This window comes from Anolis carolinensis, chromosome 4, assembly GCF_035594765.1.
Source record: "Anolis carolinensis isolate JA03-04 chromosome 4, rAnoCar3.1.pri, whole genome shotgun sequence".
NCBI classification, from domain to species: Eukaryota; Metazoa; Chordata; class Lepidosauria; order Squamata; family Dactyloidae; genus Anolis; species Anolis carolinensis.
Window position 1 is genome coordinate 28,146,708 of NC_085844.1, and position 13,018 is coordinate 28,159,725.

General features: G+C 39.5%; 1 protein-coding gene across 2 annotated transcripts in view; it reads left to right on the forward strand.

Moving 5' to 3' along the window:
* rgs22 (regulator of G protein signaling 22) overlaps positions 1–13,018 on the forward strand; it is a 96,567-nt gene that overhangs the window by 70,036 nt on the left and 13,513 nt on the right. For both annotated transcript variants that reach the window (XM_062980139.1, XM_062980140.1), the window contains 5 exons: positions 483–644; positions 5,398–5,577; positions 8,556–8,705; positions 11,286–11,411; positions 12,381–12,489. In XM_062980139.1, coding sequence (XP_062836209.1) covers positions 483–644; positions 5,398–5,577; positions 8,556–8,705; positions 11,286–11,411; positions 12,381–12,489 — 727 coding nt within the window. The remainder of the gene's footprint in view (positions 1–482; positions 645–5,397; positions 5,578–8,555; positions 8,706–11,285; positions 11,412–12,380; positions 12,490–13,018) is intronic.

Sequence of the window (13,018 nt, forward strand, 5' to 3'; positions counted from 1 at the left end):
ACATTTCAAAGCAATTTTTTTCCTAGCAAGATTGTTGTCAAAGGGAGTTTTCTACTTGGAAGCTTTGTGGTTTGCCTGTTTCTTCCACTCTGTTGTTTGTTTCTAGAAGATCCCAGACTGATCATCTTATCCTTCTATTCGTAACCCCTCTCTCCCTAAATCATTTCTTGAAATGACCAACAACGATTGCTGTTTCCATTCTTACAGTAGGGAGTCATATGTTCTAAATCATTGTTAGTCATTTCCTTTCCCCTTTCGTCCCTTCCAAAGAAATGCTGCCCAAATCAAACAAAAGAGTGGGAGAGAGAAAATGGTTGCCAAGTTCTATTGTGTCCATGTAATAAAACTACTGAACGTTAGGGTCAATGCAAAGATAAGCATCAGACAGTTTGTCCTAACGAATGCTTGTATTACTGCATTTTTACAGATGGAGTTTACTTAGTGTGCTTTCTCTCCTTCTATCTCCCCCCACCTTCTGACAGCATGTGGACAATAAGTGGATTTCTTCAGCTCGGGAAATGATTACTTTCCGCAAAGCCCTGTTGAATCCCATCACAGCTTATCAGTTTCAGCGCTTTGTATCACTGAAAGGAGATTTACTGGAAAACGGAGTAATCTTCTGGCGGGAGGTGCAGAAATATAAGGTACAGTTTTGTCAAGAAATGGACATACCTGCAATTTCTCCAAAGCTGCAATATTTCTGCCTCAAGCAAAGGCATTCTTTGAGGAATGGGAAACAAAGGGAAGACGCTTTGATTCCACAACTCTTGCCATGGCAAATCGTTTCACTGACTTGGTGGGCAAGATAAAGAGGTCCCTGCTTTAGAGTGTGATACCAGAAGAAGCAATAAAATTTCTAGCTTGGCAGATTACATAGGAGAAAGTCTACTATGGCTTCAAGTAGGAAACAGAAGGAAGAATTTGTCAAGATGACAGGCAGGAGTCCTGCCACATAATGATCTTGTGAGGCATCATGCTCTTGAGAGCATGCCATGGGCTCCCTGTTCCCTCATCTTCTCTCCCTGTTAGTTCCTTTCCATGGTATTATTTAACAGTCAAGAGTGCATCTACATTGTAGAAGTAATGCAGCTTGATGCCACTTTAACTGCTATGGCTCGGTACTATGGAATCATTGGAGTTATAGTTTAGTTAAACACCAGCACTCATTAGCAGAGAATGCTAAAGTACTTATACAACCACAACTCCTATGATTCCATGTTATTGAAACATGAAAGTTGAAGTGGTGTAAAACTGCAATAATTCTGTAGTGTAGTTGCGACCCCCCTGTGTACCTTTTACCAAAGCTGGACAGTTATCTTAGGCAACAGATATTGAAAGGAGAGAGTTGTCTGCCATATATCCTGCCCTGAAGTCACCTTTGCCTTCCGATATAATAGGTGGATGCTGTAATTGAATTGTCAGTGTTAAAAAAAAGATTCACCTGATAATCCCATCAGCATTCATACCTGAATTGGTATTCTTATTTGTCTCAGACAGCAACACATCTTGGGCTAGCCATGGCTTTATTTAACTTTGCTATAGTTTTGCAGTGGTCTGGGTATGAATAGTAATAGTTTCCAAACAGTTCACCACTAATAACCTGGGCCAATTTAGCTTGCTCCAGCCATGGAGCTAGCGAAGGACCACTATTGTGCTCCATCATGTTTTCTGGAAGAAAAAAAGATTATGCTGATGGAAGGCAAAGGTGACTTCAGGGCAGGATATATGGCAGACAACTCTCTCCTTTCAATAATTTCACTATTATTATTATTATTATTATTATTATTATTATTATTATTATTATTAGCCATGGAGCTAGCGAAGGACCATTATTATTATTATTATTATTATTATTATTATTACTACTGTTACCTGCTGGCTCTCCCTGTGCACCAAAGTGGAGAACAACAGCAAATAACGTAGCACTCAACACCAGCTAAAAGTGCTTATAAAACTATAAAACCAATGAATAATAAAACACACCAATAATCTGGATCAGGCATCCTCAAACTGTGGCCTTCCAGCTGTTTGGGCTTCCCATTCACAGAAGCCCTAGCCACCTTGTTCAATGGTCAGGAATTCAGGGAGTTGGAGACCCAAACATCTGGAAGACTACAGTTTGAGGATGCCTGAATTCTGGATAAACCTACCATAAGAGAATGATCTTTACTCCTACTTTAAATCCTAATATAAATGCAACTCATCATGAATCCTTATTTTTTTCATGACATAAAGAGAATACTACCAGTAAGTATGTGGCTGAAAGAGTAGAAGGCTTGGAATTAATGTTTATGTTTTATGGGGGGAAAACTCACGTTATTTGCATGAGAGTCATGCAAAGATGTTAAATTATTCTATGATGGCAGCTTTGTGGTTCCTAACAAGAGACCCCAACTATAAGGAACAAAGAGTCCTTGTTTGCTGACCACAAATATTTAATGCTAAAAGATGGTGGCCCCTCAAAATAAATTCATAGATCCATCATGGAATCATGAAACTTGAATGTTTATTAAATGTGAGGGCTTTAAGCTGTTTCAAGAATCCATTTTGCCACAATGAAAGTGTGCCTGCCTTGCTTTTCTGTGGTCTGCTACTCTACAAGGCTTGTGTGACCATTTGAAGTTGGGAAGGGAGACATGAAACAAAATACTGAAGTGTAGATTGCTCCTGTTTGGTCTCGGGCAGCTCTCTTTCAAGCCACGCTATGCCATCCCCCAGCTTTCTGTTTCTTTTCTTCATGATTACAACTGGATAAAACCAGCTGTGGCTTGTTGTGCAGAAATGAGAAAAGACACAAACAAGACGGGCCTTGAATGCCTTCATCCGAGTGAACTCCTAATATAGTCTATGTGTATGCCAGATGAAATAATGTTGAGTTGCTTTCTCCAGAGCTGCCCTAGATGCATTGCAGGGAATCCATATGTACAAGCACCACAAAGCCACTTTGCAGTCCACAAGGCTAAAAGGTTAGCAGTGCATTGATTTCTAAGTATTTGCGCAATATAAGCCATACCTCAAAAATAAGACATAGTGATAGGTGTAGCTATGGAGCGTACTGGTGCAGAGCGATAAAGAAGATGGGCAGCCTTCTCATCTGCCCCATCGTGACAGCTGCTATCTTGGAAGTGACCTGAGCGGTACAGGCAACCCCTTCAACAAGAGATAAGATCACTGACAGCATTGTTGCTAATGTACTCCAAGCAGGTTACATGGATAAGAGCTGCTCATTTAATGAGAGCTCTATTGCTCAACATGAAAGATTGGGGTCAGTGGTTTTAAAGGAAATGGAGTTGCAAGAAATTCAGGCTGGAATTCCGGGTTTGGAGAGTTATGACGATGTTCCAGAAGAAGATGACTTACCTATATTTGAATAAATGTAGATTGTTGTACCATACTTAATAAAAATAAGATATCCCCTGAAAATAAGCCATAGTGTGTCTTGGAGAAAAATAAATATAAGAGTGTCTTATTTTTGAGGAAACACAGTACAGTAGAATCTCACTTATCCAAGCCTTGCTTATCCAAGCCTCTGGATAATCCAAGCCATTTTTGTAGTCAATGTTTTTAGTACATCGTGATATTTTGGTGCTAAATTCGTAAATACAGTAATTACAACATAACATTACTGCGTATTAAACTGCTTTTTCTGTCAAGTTTGTTGTATAACATGATGTTTTGGTGCTTAATTTGTAAAATCATAACGTAATTTGATGTTTAATAGGCTTTTCCTTAATCCCTCCCTATTATCCAAGTTATTCGCTTATCCAAGCTTCTGCCGGCCCATTTAGCTTGGATAAGTGAGACTCTACTGTATTTGAAAGGATGTCACGTTGAGGAGGGAGAAGCTTGTTTTTAGCTGCTCTGGCAACTAGGACACGGAGCAATAGATTCAAATTGCAGGAGAGAAGATTCCACCTAAACATTAGAAAGAGCTTCCTGGTGGTAAGAATTGTTCTACAATGCCTGGAAGTGTGGTGGAGTCTTTTTTCTCAGGAGGGTTTTAAGCAGAGGCTGAAGGGGGTTGCTTTGCTCTTGTGTTCTTGCATGGCAGAGGGGTAGACTGGATGGTTGTTTTGGTCTCTCCCACCTCTAAGATTTTGTGGTGAGATGCAGCTGGATCCAGCTGTCCACACATCAAAAACACCAGGGGGTCTTTCTGGAGTTTCTTGGAAGCTCTGGAGTAACCTGCAGTTCTTCTTATGATGGATAAAAGGCTGGAAGCAGAGCTGTGTGGACTGATCACAACAGGTTCGAGGGGAGTTAGTTTTATTTGGCCCATGTACATACAGGGACAGTTCAAGAGCTTTGTTGAAATCCTTGCCATGGAGATGTTAGAAAATTCAGCCTGTTACCATATATTATAGTATTTGCTCTTATCTGTGTGCAACCTGCCTTACCTAAGCAGTGCTTTAGTTCAGTGCTTTAGTAAAATAAATGTCATCAGTGGCACAGAATGACCAATTTTGGACAAGTTTTAAAATGTCATTTTAAAATAAAGTATTACTATTATTATTATTATTATTATTATTATTATTAGGAGTATACTAAAAGGATAGTAAATGAGAACTTGCCTTCTGATATTAGACTTTAATAGATTACCTGAAGTAATGTATTTTCCTCCATGAATGTACCTATTTTGAAATATTTCTTTGAGATTCTAATTTAGGTCCCTTTTTCCACTGAAGTTAGGCACATGGCAACCTGAAAGGTAACCTGCACAGTTGTGTGTTGTGATTCTGAAAATCGGTTTTGTGCTGTGATTCTGCTCTGCTCAGGAAGGCTCACTTGGCAATGAATCTGAAGGCTATCTGGCACAAAGAGAAGACCTTTGCATTTATCCCATCTTTTTACACACAGTCTTCTAAACTGATTTAAATTTGTATTTCTGTTTGTTTGTTTTTAACATCTGCTACACTTCTATGAAGCTATGGATTGCATTGCATATTTGTATTGCGTTGCATTCTTTTAAACATTTCTTTTCGTAGTTCTGGGAGATTTCAGCTGATGAGAGGGACAGAAATATATTCCATGTACAGCCAATGCTATTTATCCACAAATTTTGCAGCCATAGCTTCCACTATCCACAGTTTGAAAAACATTTAAGATTCCAAAAGCAGGCCTTAGTTTTGGCTTTATATATAAGGAACAGAATTTTATCACTGTGTATAGTGGGACTAGAGCATTCACATTTTTTGGTATCTATAGGAAGTCTTGAGACCAAACCCCAGCAGATACCAGGGTCCACTGTATAATGAACCTTGAGCACGCATAGATTTTGGTATCCAAGGGTAGGGGGGTCTGAAATCAAACACAAGTGGCTATTTGTAAAATCTGAGATCTAACATATTAAGAGTGGCTCCCACACATTCCTCACACATCATAATTTTCTTTTTGCAGGATATGTGTCATTCTCATTGTGATGACGCCATAATCCAGAATAAGATCACATCAATCATCAACTGCTTCATTAATTCACCCCTTCCACCAACAATTCAGATTGACATCCCTGAAGATCAAGCCCAGAAGATTGTTGAGCAAAGGAAAGAACTAGGTCCTTACGTCTTCAGGGAGGCACAGGTACGTTGAGCGGGTCTGCTAGGTTTGATTGGAAGATGCTGGTCCCAAGCAAATTTTGGAAGTAATAAAAGTAATGTTCATTTTGTTTAAAATGAGAATGAGCATCTTTTCTTTTAGAATGGCAACTTGACGTATTTTTGAATAGCAGTCCTCATTGCTATGTCATTATTTTGTGAAGGACATATGGGTTATTTTTAGTATTTATAAAAATGTCAATGGAACATGCTATTAATGCATTACCAAAATATTTCAAAATGTTCCTTTACTTTTAAAAGAGTAACATCAAGTTGTTTTTGGTGTAGTAATACTAATATTAACATATATGGATTAAAAATAATGATACCAAGCTGTAATTTCAGTGGCAGTAAAATCCAGTACACTCATTACATAATCAGCATTAGTAGTCAGTAGTTATGTGTGTGAAGTTTGTTTCTCCCATTTCATTTGTTTATTTCTTTCCTTTTGTTCCTTTGGAGGTATGGAATGGGAAGGCTCCTCCTGGTACAAAAATAAACTCAAAACGAAAGCAGGGAGGAGTGGGCTCTGGCTCCATGCCTGCTTTTCGGCACCACATTTATAGAGGAGAAAAGAGAGATTATGCTCAGGGAAACCTAACACTGCTGAGGTCTCTTCATTGGAGCTAGTGGTGGACCCACAGTGAAATCCTTGGCGCAGGGCTGGGATGGGCCGCGTATGCAGGCAGCCTGCCAGGGATTGCCCTCTATCACGTTTTCCTTTGGGCTTGCTCTGCAACCATGCAGGCCCAGAAAGGCCCTGGCAGGTGCATGCACTTTGGGCCTGCATGCCACACATCCACTCTTCTTGGAAAGAGAGTGTGTGTGCGGCATGCAGGCCCAAAGCTCGTGCACCTGCTAGGGCCTGCAGCCGAGTGCCTCTTAATGCTCCTTACTTGGTGCTTGGCTGCAGGCCCTGGCAGGAACAAGCCATATACACACTTTCCTTGGAAAGAGAGTGTGTGTGTCTTTCTGGGCCTGCATGGTTGCGGAGCAAGGCTGCTGGCAAACGCGATGGAAGTGAAGTCCTGGCAAGCTGCCAGCAAACGTGGCGCATTCCAGACCCACACCAAGGATCCCACCGTGAGTCTTCCGCTAGCTTCAATGAAGAGACTCAGCAGCAATGGCGCAAGGTAGGTTTCCCGATTGAAAGAGGAAATGGCAGTAAGAAATGGCGGTGGAGCTGGCCTCTATCCCTAAAACTGAGGGGAAGGGGAGCATGGGAAGCCCACCTATTGCTGCCAATGGAACGAAAATATTTGTTTTTTTGGATACGGGACAAAAAAGCTCATTTGGAAAGGCACCCGTTTTTTGGGAGAGGCGCTCGAAAACAAAAACGGGGCTTTAAGAATGAAACAAATAGAAACTGATAGCAATTCTATACAAATGCACAAGACTAGTAGTCAGACAAACATAATTTGTTGCCTGGAAGCATACGATATTGATCTATCTATCTAATCTATCTCCTATCTATCATTCTATCCTTCTATCTGTTTATTTCATTTATATTCCCTTTTTCCCAGTTACAGGATTCAAAACAGTTCAAAATCCTTTATCCATAGTGGAATCACTGTATGATAGCATCTGAGGCCCCTTCCATACAGCTGAATAAAAGCCTACATTTTCTTCTTTGAACTGGAATATATAGCAGTGTGGATTCAGATAACCCAGTTCAAAGCAGATATTGTACTGCCTGGATATTCTGGGTTATATGGCTTTGTGGAAAGGCCCCTAGTCTTCTATATCATATTACAACTCCACAATTCATAGCATAAACAGGTCTGGGAAAAGAGTGAAGTAAAAGGGTATTTGAGGTTTTAAAAAAGCCAGATAAGGATGGAAAGCAAAACTAAACCTTGAAAATATAATTTATCTGGATAATTTCATGGAATCTCTTAGTGTCTGTCTTGGCTGGGATATTTTGCGAGTTGTTGTCCAAAAGATAGCATCTCCAAGCTCTGAACAAACTCTTAGCAATGGAGGGAGAGGAACAGTCATTGTGACCCATTATCTATCTAAGCCTGACAGAAGAAGAAAGCATGAGGTCTGATGAACAGATGCTAAATACACAGCTCCATGGAGCATGGTTATTTTTTGAACTTCAAATAGCAACTGCAGGACAGTATTCCTTTGGAAATGGATCAAAATATGTAGAACGTCATTTTAAAAAATCCTTCCTCTCCACAACCCTTGGTCTCAATAAATACACCCACCATTGTTGTTTGGTGTGAGATGTAAACTGCCATTGAATCCGCTCCATTTCCCCCATGATATTTTCCAGAACTGCAGAATTAAATTCAGCTCTAAGAGTCCCTTTCAAAAGTATGCATCACTTTATTGGTTTACAGTGTTAATGCCTTAATTGAGGTCATACTTTGAATCTCTGTCTTTGCTTTTAACATTGTTTTCCTCCTCTTAGTTTAAAACAGACTTTGCAATGAGATTATATCACTTTGAAATTCCTCATAGTTCGGCAATGTTGTTTTTAGAAGTTCTCCAAAGGCCAAATCCCCTTCTAAAGTAACATTTTAATAGAAGGCCCCTTGTCTCTGTAAGTGGGATATGTTGGGCAACTGTTGGATTAAACACAACAGTACTGGGGCATATTTTATTTTTTAAAAATACCTACATGTTTTTTAAAAAACCCAATAACAATACTTGATGTTTTTATTAATGCAAGCAGTTATTTAGAGTGATGTTTGGAAAGGAATTGCTTTTTTTAAACTGTGGTTTAGGAAGATTTCTCATCAGCAATAAACACATACTGATGAGAAGCAGATGCAAGTCCAGAGTAAAATACTCAGAGACAGTATTGGTGGTGATGGCAGGAGTGAAGCTTCGTGATGTATATGAAATAAGAAAAGCTTGTTTCGTTGCGATGCTGAAACACTCTTATTGCATGGAGGGGCCATCTCTTTCTATGCCTTTTTACGGTATGTCTCTTTCTCCTCCTTTCTATTCTAGATGACTATTTTTGCACTTCTCTTTAAATTTTGGCCAAAATTTTGTGACTTCCGAAGCAATTTGGCCGATGAGAACATTCTACCTCTTTTGGACAAGCGAAGAGCGAGAAAATTAGAAAAAATGAGAAGAGCAAGAGAAGCAGAAGACAGGGTGAGACAATCCTGAGAAGCTACAGAAAAACAATCCATCTAGATATAGCTCTGATCCAAACTCTGAAGCAAACAAAACAGGGGACGACCCACCATTGTGGGGTATTTTCTTTTTCTCCATGGCTTGTCTGATTCAGTTATTATGTTCGATATCAGCCTTCCTATGCCCTTGAAGGAAGTAATAATATTTTAAATTAAAAGTAAAACATATATCAAAATGTGGCTAAAACAAAATGCAAACTGAAACCTATCCAGTCAATCCAAATAAAAACAATTTCTAGTGATGCTAAAGATCTTTCCTGAAAGGAAAGGACTCATTGTATGATTGCAGAGAGTTGCTTCCATATGTACATGTCTCAATCATCAAAATTAAACATGTACTTACAAATTGGGCTCCTCATACATTAAGGCCAAGCAGAAGGCAAGAAAACTAGTGTCCAGCACAGGCATGGGCAATCTCCGGCCTTCCAGGTGTTTTGGACTACAATTCCCACAATTCCGAATATAGCTTAAGCGGCTGAGGGGGAAAAGGAAAGCGCCTGATGCTATGTTAGGAATTTTTGGGATTTGTAGTCCAAAACTCCTGGAGAGCAGGAGATTGCCCACGCTTGGTCTAACATAACTTTAACTTCCTGCATGTTGCTGCACTGCGACTCCCAAAACCCCTGACTATTTGGCCATGCTGGTTATGGCTTCTCTAGTCCAAGAACATTGGGGAATAAGTTTGTGAACTACAATTGTAATGGTTGATAGAGACCCCAACTTCTGGTGGAAAAGGAAAGCAGTATAGAACGGATTTTCTAACAACAGCAGGAAATATGGAAAATATGGCTGGGGCGGGGGGGGGGGGGGATTTGCCAAATGTCAGACCCCAGCCCTGCTCTCCAGTTCTCAGGACATGAATGAAGAATCTCAAGAGTAGTAGTACATTGGATAAAAGGATGTGAACATATATGCTTCCTAGATCCAAGCTGAAACTGGCCTTCAAAATGTGAAGCGTATTGTAAACACCTGCCCCTGCTGAAACGCATTATATACTCCAGAATGGGGTCTGCAAAAAGGTGCTTCAAGGGCTAGTAAGGGGATAATTGATCTCCTGGGAGGGGTGACTGATTACCTCCACTCCTAGTTGTCACCCCCCCCCCCCTTTATCTTGCCTGCCTTTGGAGCATTGATGCACAACCCTCCCAGAAATGGGGCTGGGGGAACTAAGCAGTTTGAAGCCACGTTCTGTGGTCAATGTAATCACTTCCAGATCTGTCAACCTAATAAATCACTCATTTACCAGATTAGTTCCAAGCTCCAGTGTAGATGTTCCCTCAGAGCCCTGTGTCTGTGTGTCATCTTGGAGATGGAGACTAAGGATCCCCTAATGATGAGAAAAATAGGAACAAAACCAATATGTTTCTCCAATTTTCTCCATAGCCCTATGTTTCTATCCTGCTTCTAATCTCTGCTCACGTTGTGTGTTCTTTACCAAACTGTTGCATGTCTTGTTGTCTGAAGTCTAACAAGTTCATAGACTTGATCATAATTCAAACTGATGCAAACTCAGTGCAAACCAATGCAAACCAATAGAAAACTCAGTGATGAAAGGAAGAACTCTTGAAAATATTTGTATTCACTCTAGTTGTCCACCATACATATTATGGCATGGAGGTTATTTCTCTTGACTGTTCTAAGAAATGCTGGTAATGACAAATAAAGTGCAATGTAATGCTATACAAATCCTCCAATGATGCTCTAATGCAGTGGTTCTCAGCATGTAGTCCCCAGGTGTTTTGGCCTACAATGCTCAGAAATCTCAGCCAGTTTACCAGCTGTTAGGATTTCTGGGAGTTCAAGGCCAAAACATCTGGGGTCCCACAGGTTGAGACTGTTGTGGTAATCTCTGAGCGGTTAGACTCAATTTAACCCTCTCTGGGGGAGATTCCACCAAAATGTAGCAGAGTAGCAAAAGCAAAACTTTCAAATGCAGCAGTTACTTACACGCGGTGAGCAAAGAGTAGCCTTTCAGCTTAGGATGGCAATCGATTGCAGAGTCTCAGTAAAAGTTCAAAAACGTTTATTCAGGTAAAAAGAATTCCATTGTAGATAGAAAGGCTTGGGAGCTGTCTAGTCTACTCTAGACTGATTTCTAAGGAAAAACAAGAAAGGAAAAATAACAAACATCTAAATAGTTACATCTTGCCAGAAGAGACAGCAAGATGCTGTTTGTTAGATAGAAGAACAAAGGGAGAAGAGTGAACCAAAATGGTTCCAACCTCATGGTCCAGTTTATTGGGGCCATAAAAGACATTCTGACCAATGAGAAATTAGTGTCCCTAAAGATTCACATTTCTACTAACTTCAAAGTAAGGGATGTGACATAAACAGGATAGAGTGAAACACAGTAAAGCCTATCTAGGCATGCTTTGGAAACAGAGAAAGGATTCCCTCAATCTAACTCTATCATCTATCTAACTACATTTAGACTTGAGTAGTCCAGGGTGATTCCCAACAGAGACCTCTGTGTCTAATACTTTAATTCACCTTAAACTGAGATTGATTCAAATTTTTGTTTTGTTCTTTTTATTGCTAGGAACAAAGGACGAGATCTGCCACATATTTAAAGAGAATGGAAGGGAAATCATCGGCTTCCCGTCTTGCTGGCAGGCGACAGAGTGAACTTTCATCTACGCCAAGCTTTACTGGATTTGGCAGACAAGTAATTTAAGTTATAAAAATGGGCAATTCTGTAGTTCCTTTTTGTATCAACGAGAGAGGTTTACTCTGTGATGCTGCCTTTTGAGTTACTATTTCAAAAAGTAATGTTTCCTAGATCTGTTCTAGTCAGATTACACAGCCTGACAAAAAGAAATCTTGGTGTCTTTGTTTTTAGGATTTTCCCTAGGGTTATTTGGGGTGCTGGTTCATAAAATTGCATTGGATGGACTTCATCAGCTCTAGTTTCTTAGCTATGGTTATCGTTGCTTTCTGTGGGCAAGCAGAAAGCAACTGGTAGATGGCATATCTGCTATATCTCAAAAAGTAGAGCTGATAGGGGGAAACTTTTGCCATTTTTGGAATCAGCAGGTTGAATATACCCAGAAATAGGTCTAACATTTGAGGCACCAAAATGTGTTTGCCAGTATTTTTGATGCATCTTTACTCATGCTTGAAAAGCAAAATGGTTTGGCAAACATATCACTATTGACTTCCTGTGCCAGGGTATCTGATTAAATCATAAATACGTAAAGTGGAAGTGAACATCTTCTAATGAAGAATTACAGCTGTGGTGATGTTTACAGGTGATATCAAGGAGCCACAAAAGCATTTCCTGTTTCACCTTCTCTCTTCCCAATAGAGCCATGAGGTTCTTATAAGCCTATGTTATTATTTTGTGTTTTAAAGAAGAATAACATGGTCAAACAGCCCCTAATGTTGACCTCATTTCACCCAAGTTTTCAAGACTTGGGTAATTACGGCTATCTTAGTTATTAGATTGCATATTTCATCCTTTCTTTTGTTTTTCCTCTGCTCTTTATGTTTAATGGTTTTCAAATTATTTGTTTTCTAATGACCTTGGAGCTGTTTTTTATTGACTATACTCCAACATGATATCTTCTGAAGTGAAGCAGGATAGCTATATTTAAATGAATGAATGAACAAAGGTGTTTCCTTCCATTTTTTGCAGCTTTCTTGGAATTATTCAAAGTATCTAGAAGCGCTCCAACAGGAAAGAGTTCTCCTGAAGATTCAGGATGATCTAGAGAAAAAAGCAGCCGTTCCACCAACTTATGCAGGTCAGCTTTTAACTGGGTTGTGCAGCTGGAAAGAGATTACTAGGGAATCAACTTATAGCCTGCTTTCTTATGACATGAACTGAGCACCATCTTGGTATTCATTATTTTTTTAGAAAGTTTTGAATATCATTTACTACTTTGATTCAAGGTTTGAAAAAGTTTGATGCACATTGGACAACTCTCAATGGGCAATTTGGCTGAGGTATTCTGGGTAATGTGTAAAATAGTAACTTTTTCAAACCATGCTCAGGTGCATATTATTCACATCCACTTACTTGGATTTCTCTTCAGAAAACTACCTTCCTTCCTTCCTTCCTTCTTTCCTTCCTTCCTTTTTTTTTTTTTTTGGACAGTGATTGTACCCAACAAGTGCTCGCAATCTGTACGTTCCAATGTTAGATTTCTTTCCATCTTTCAGATGTATTTTGGTTGCATAGAAATCTATTGTCTATTTTTTACAAAATGATTAAGTTTTTTAAAGCCTTCATAGTACCTTAAACTGTCTATTAATTTTACTTTGGTATCAATC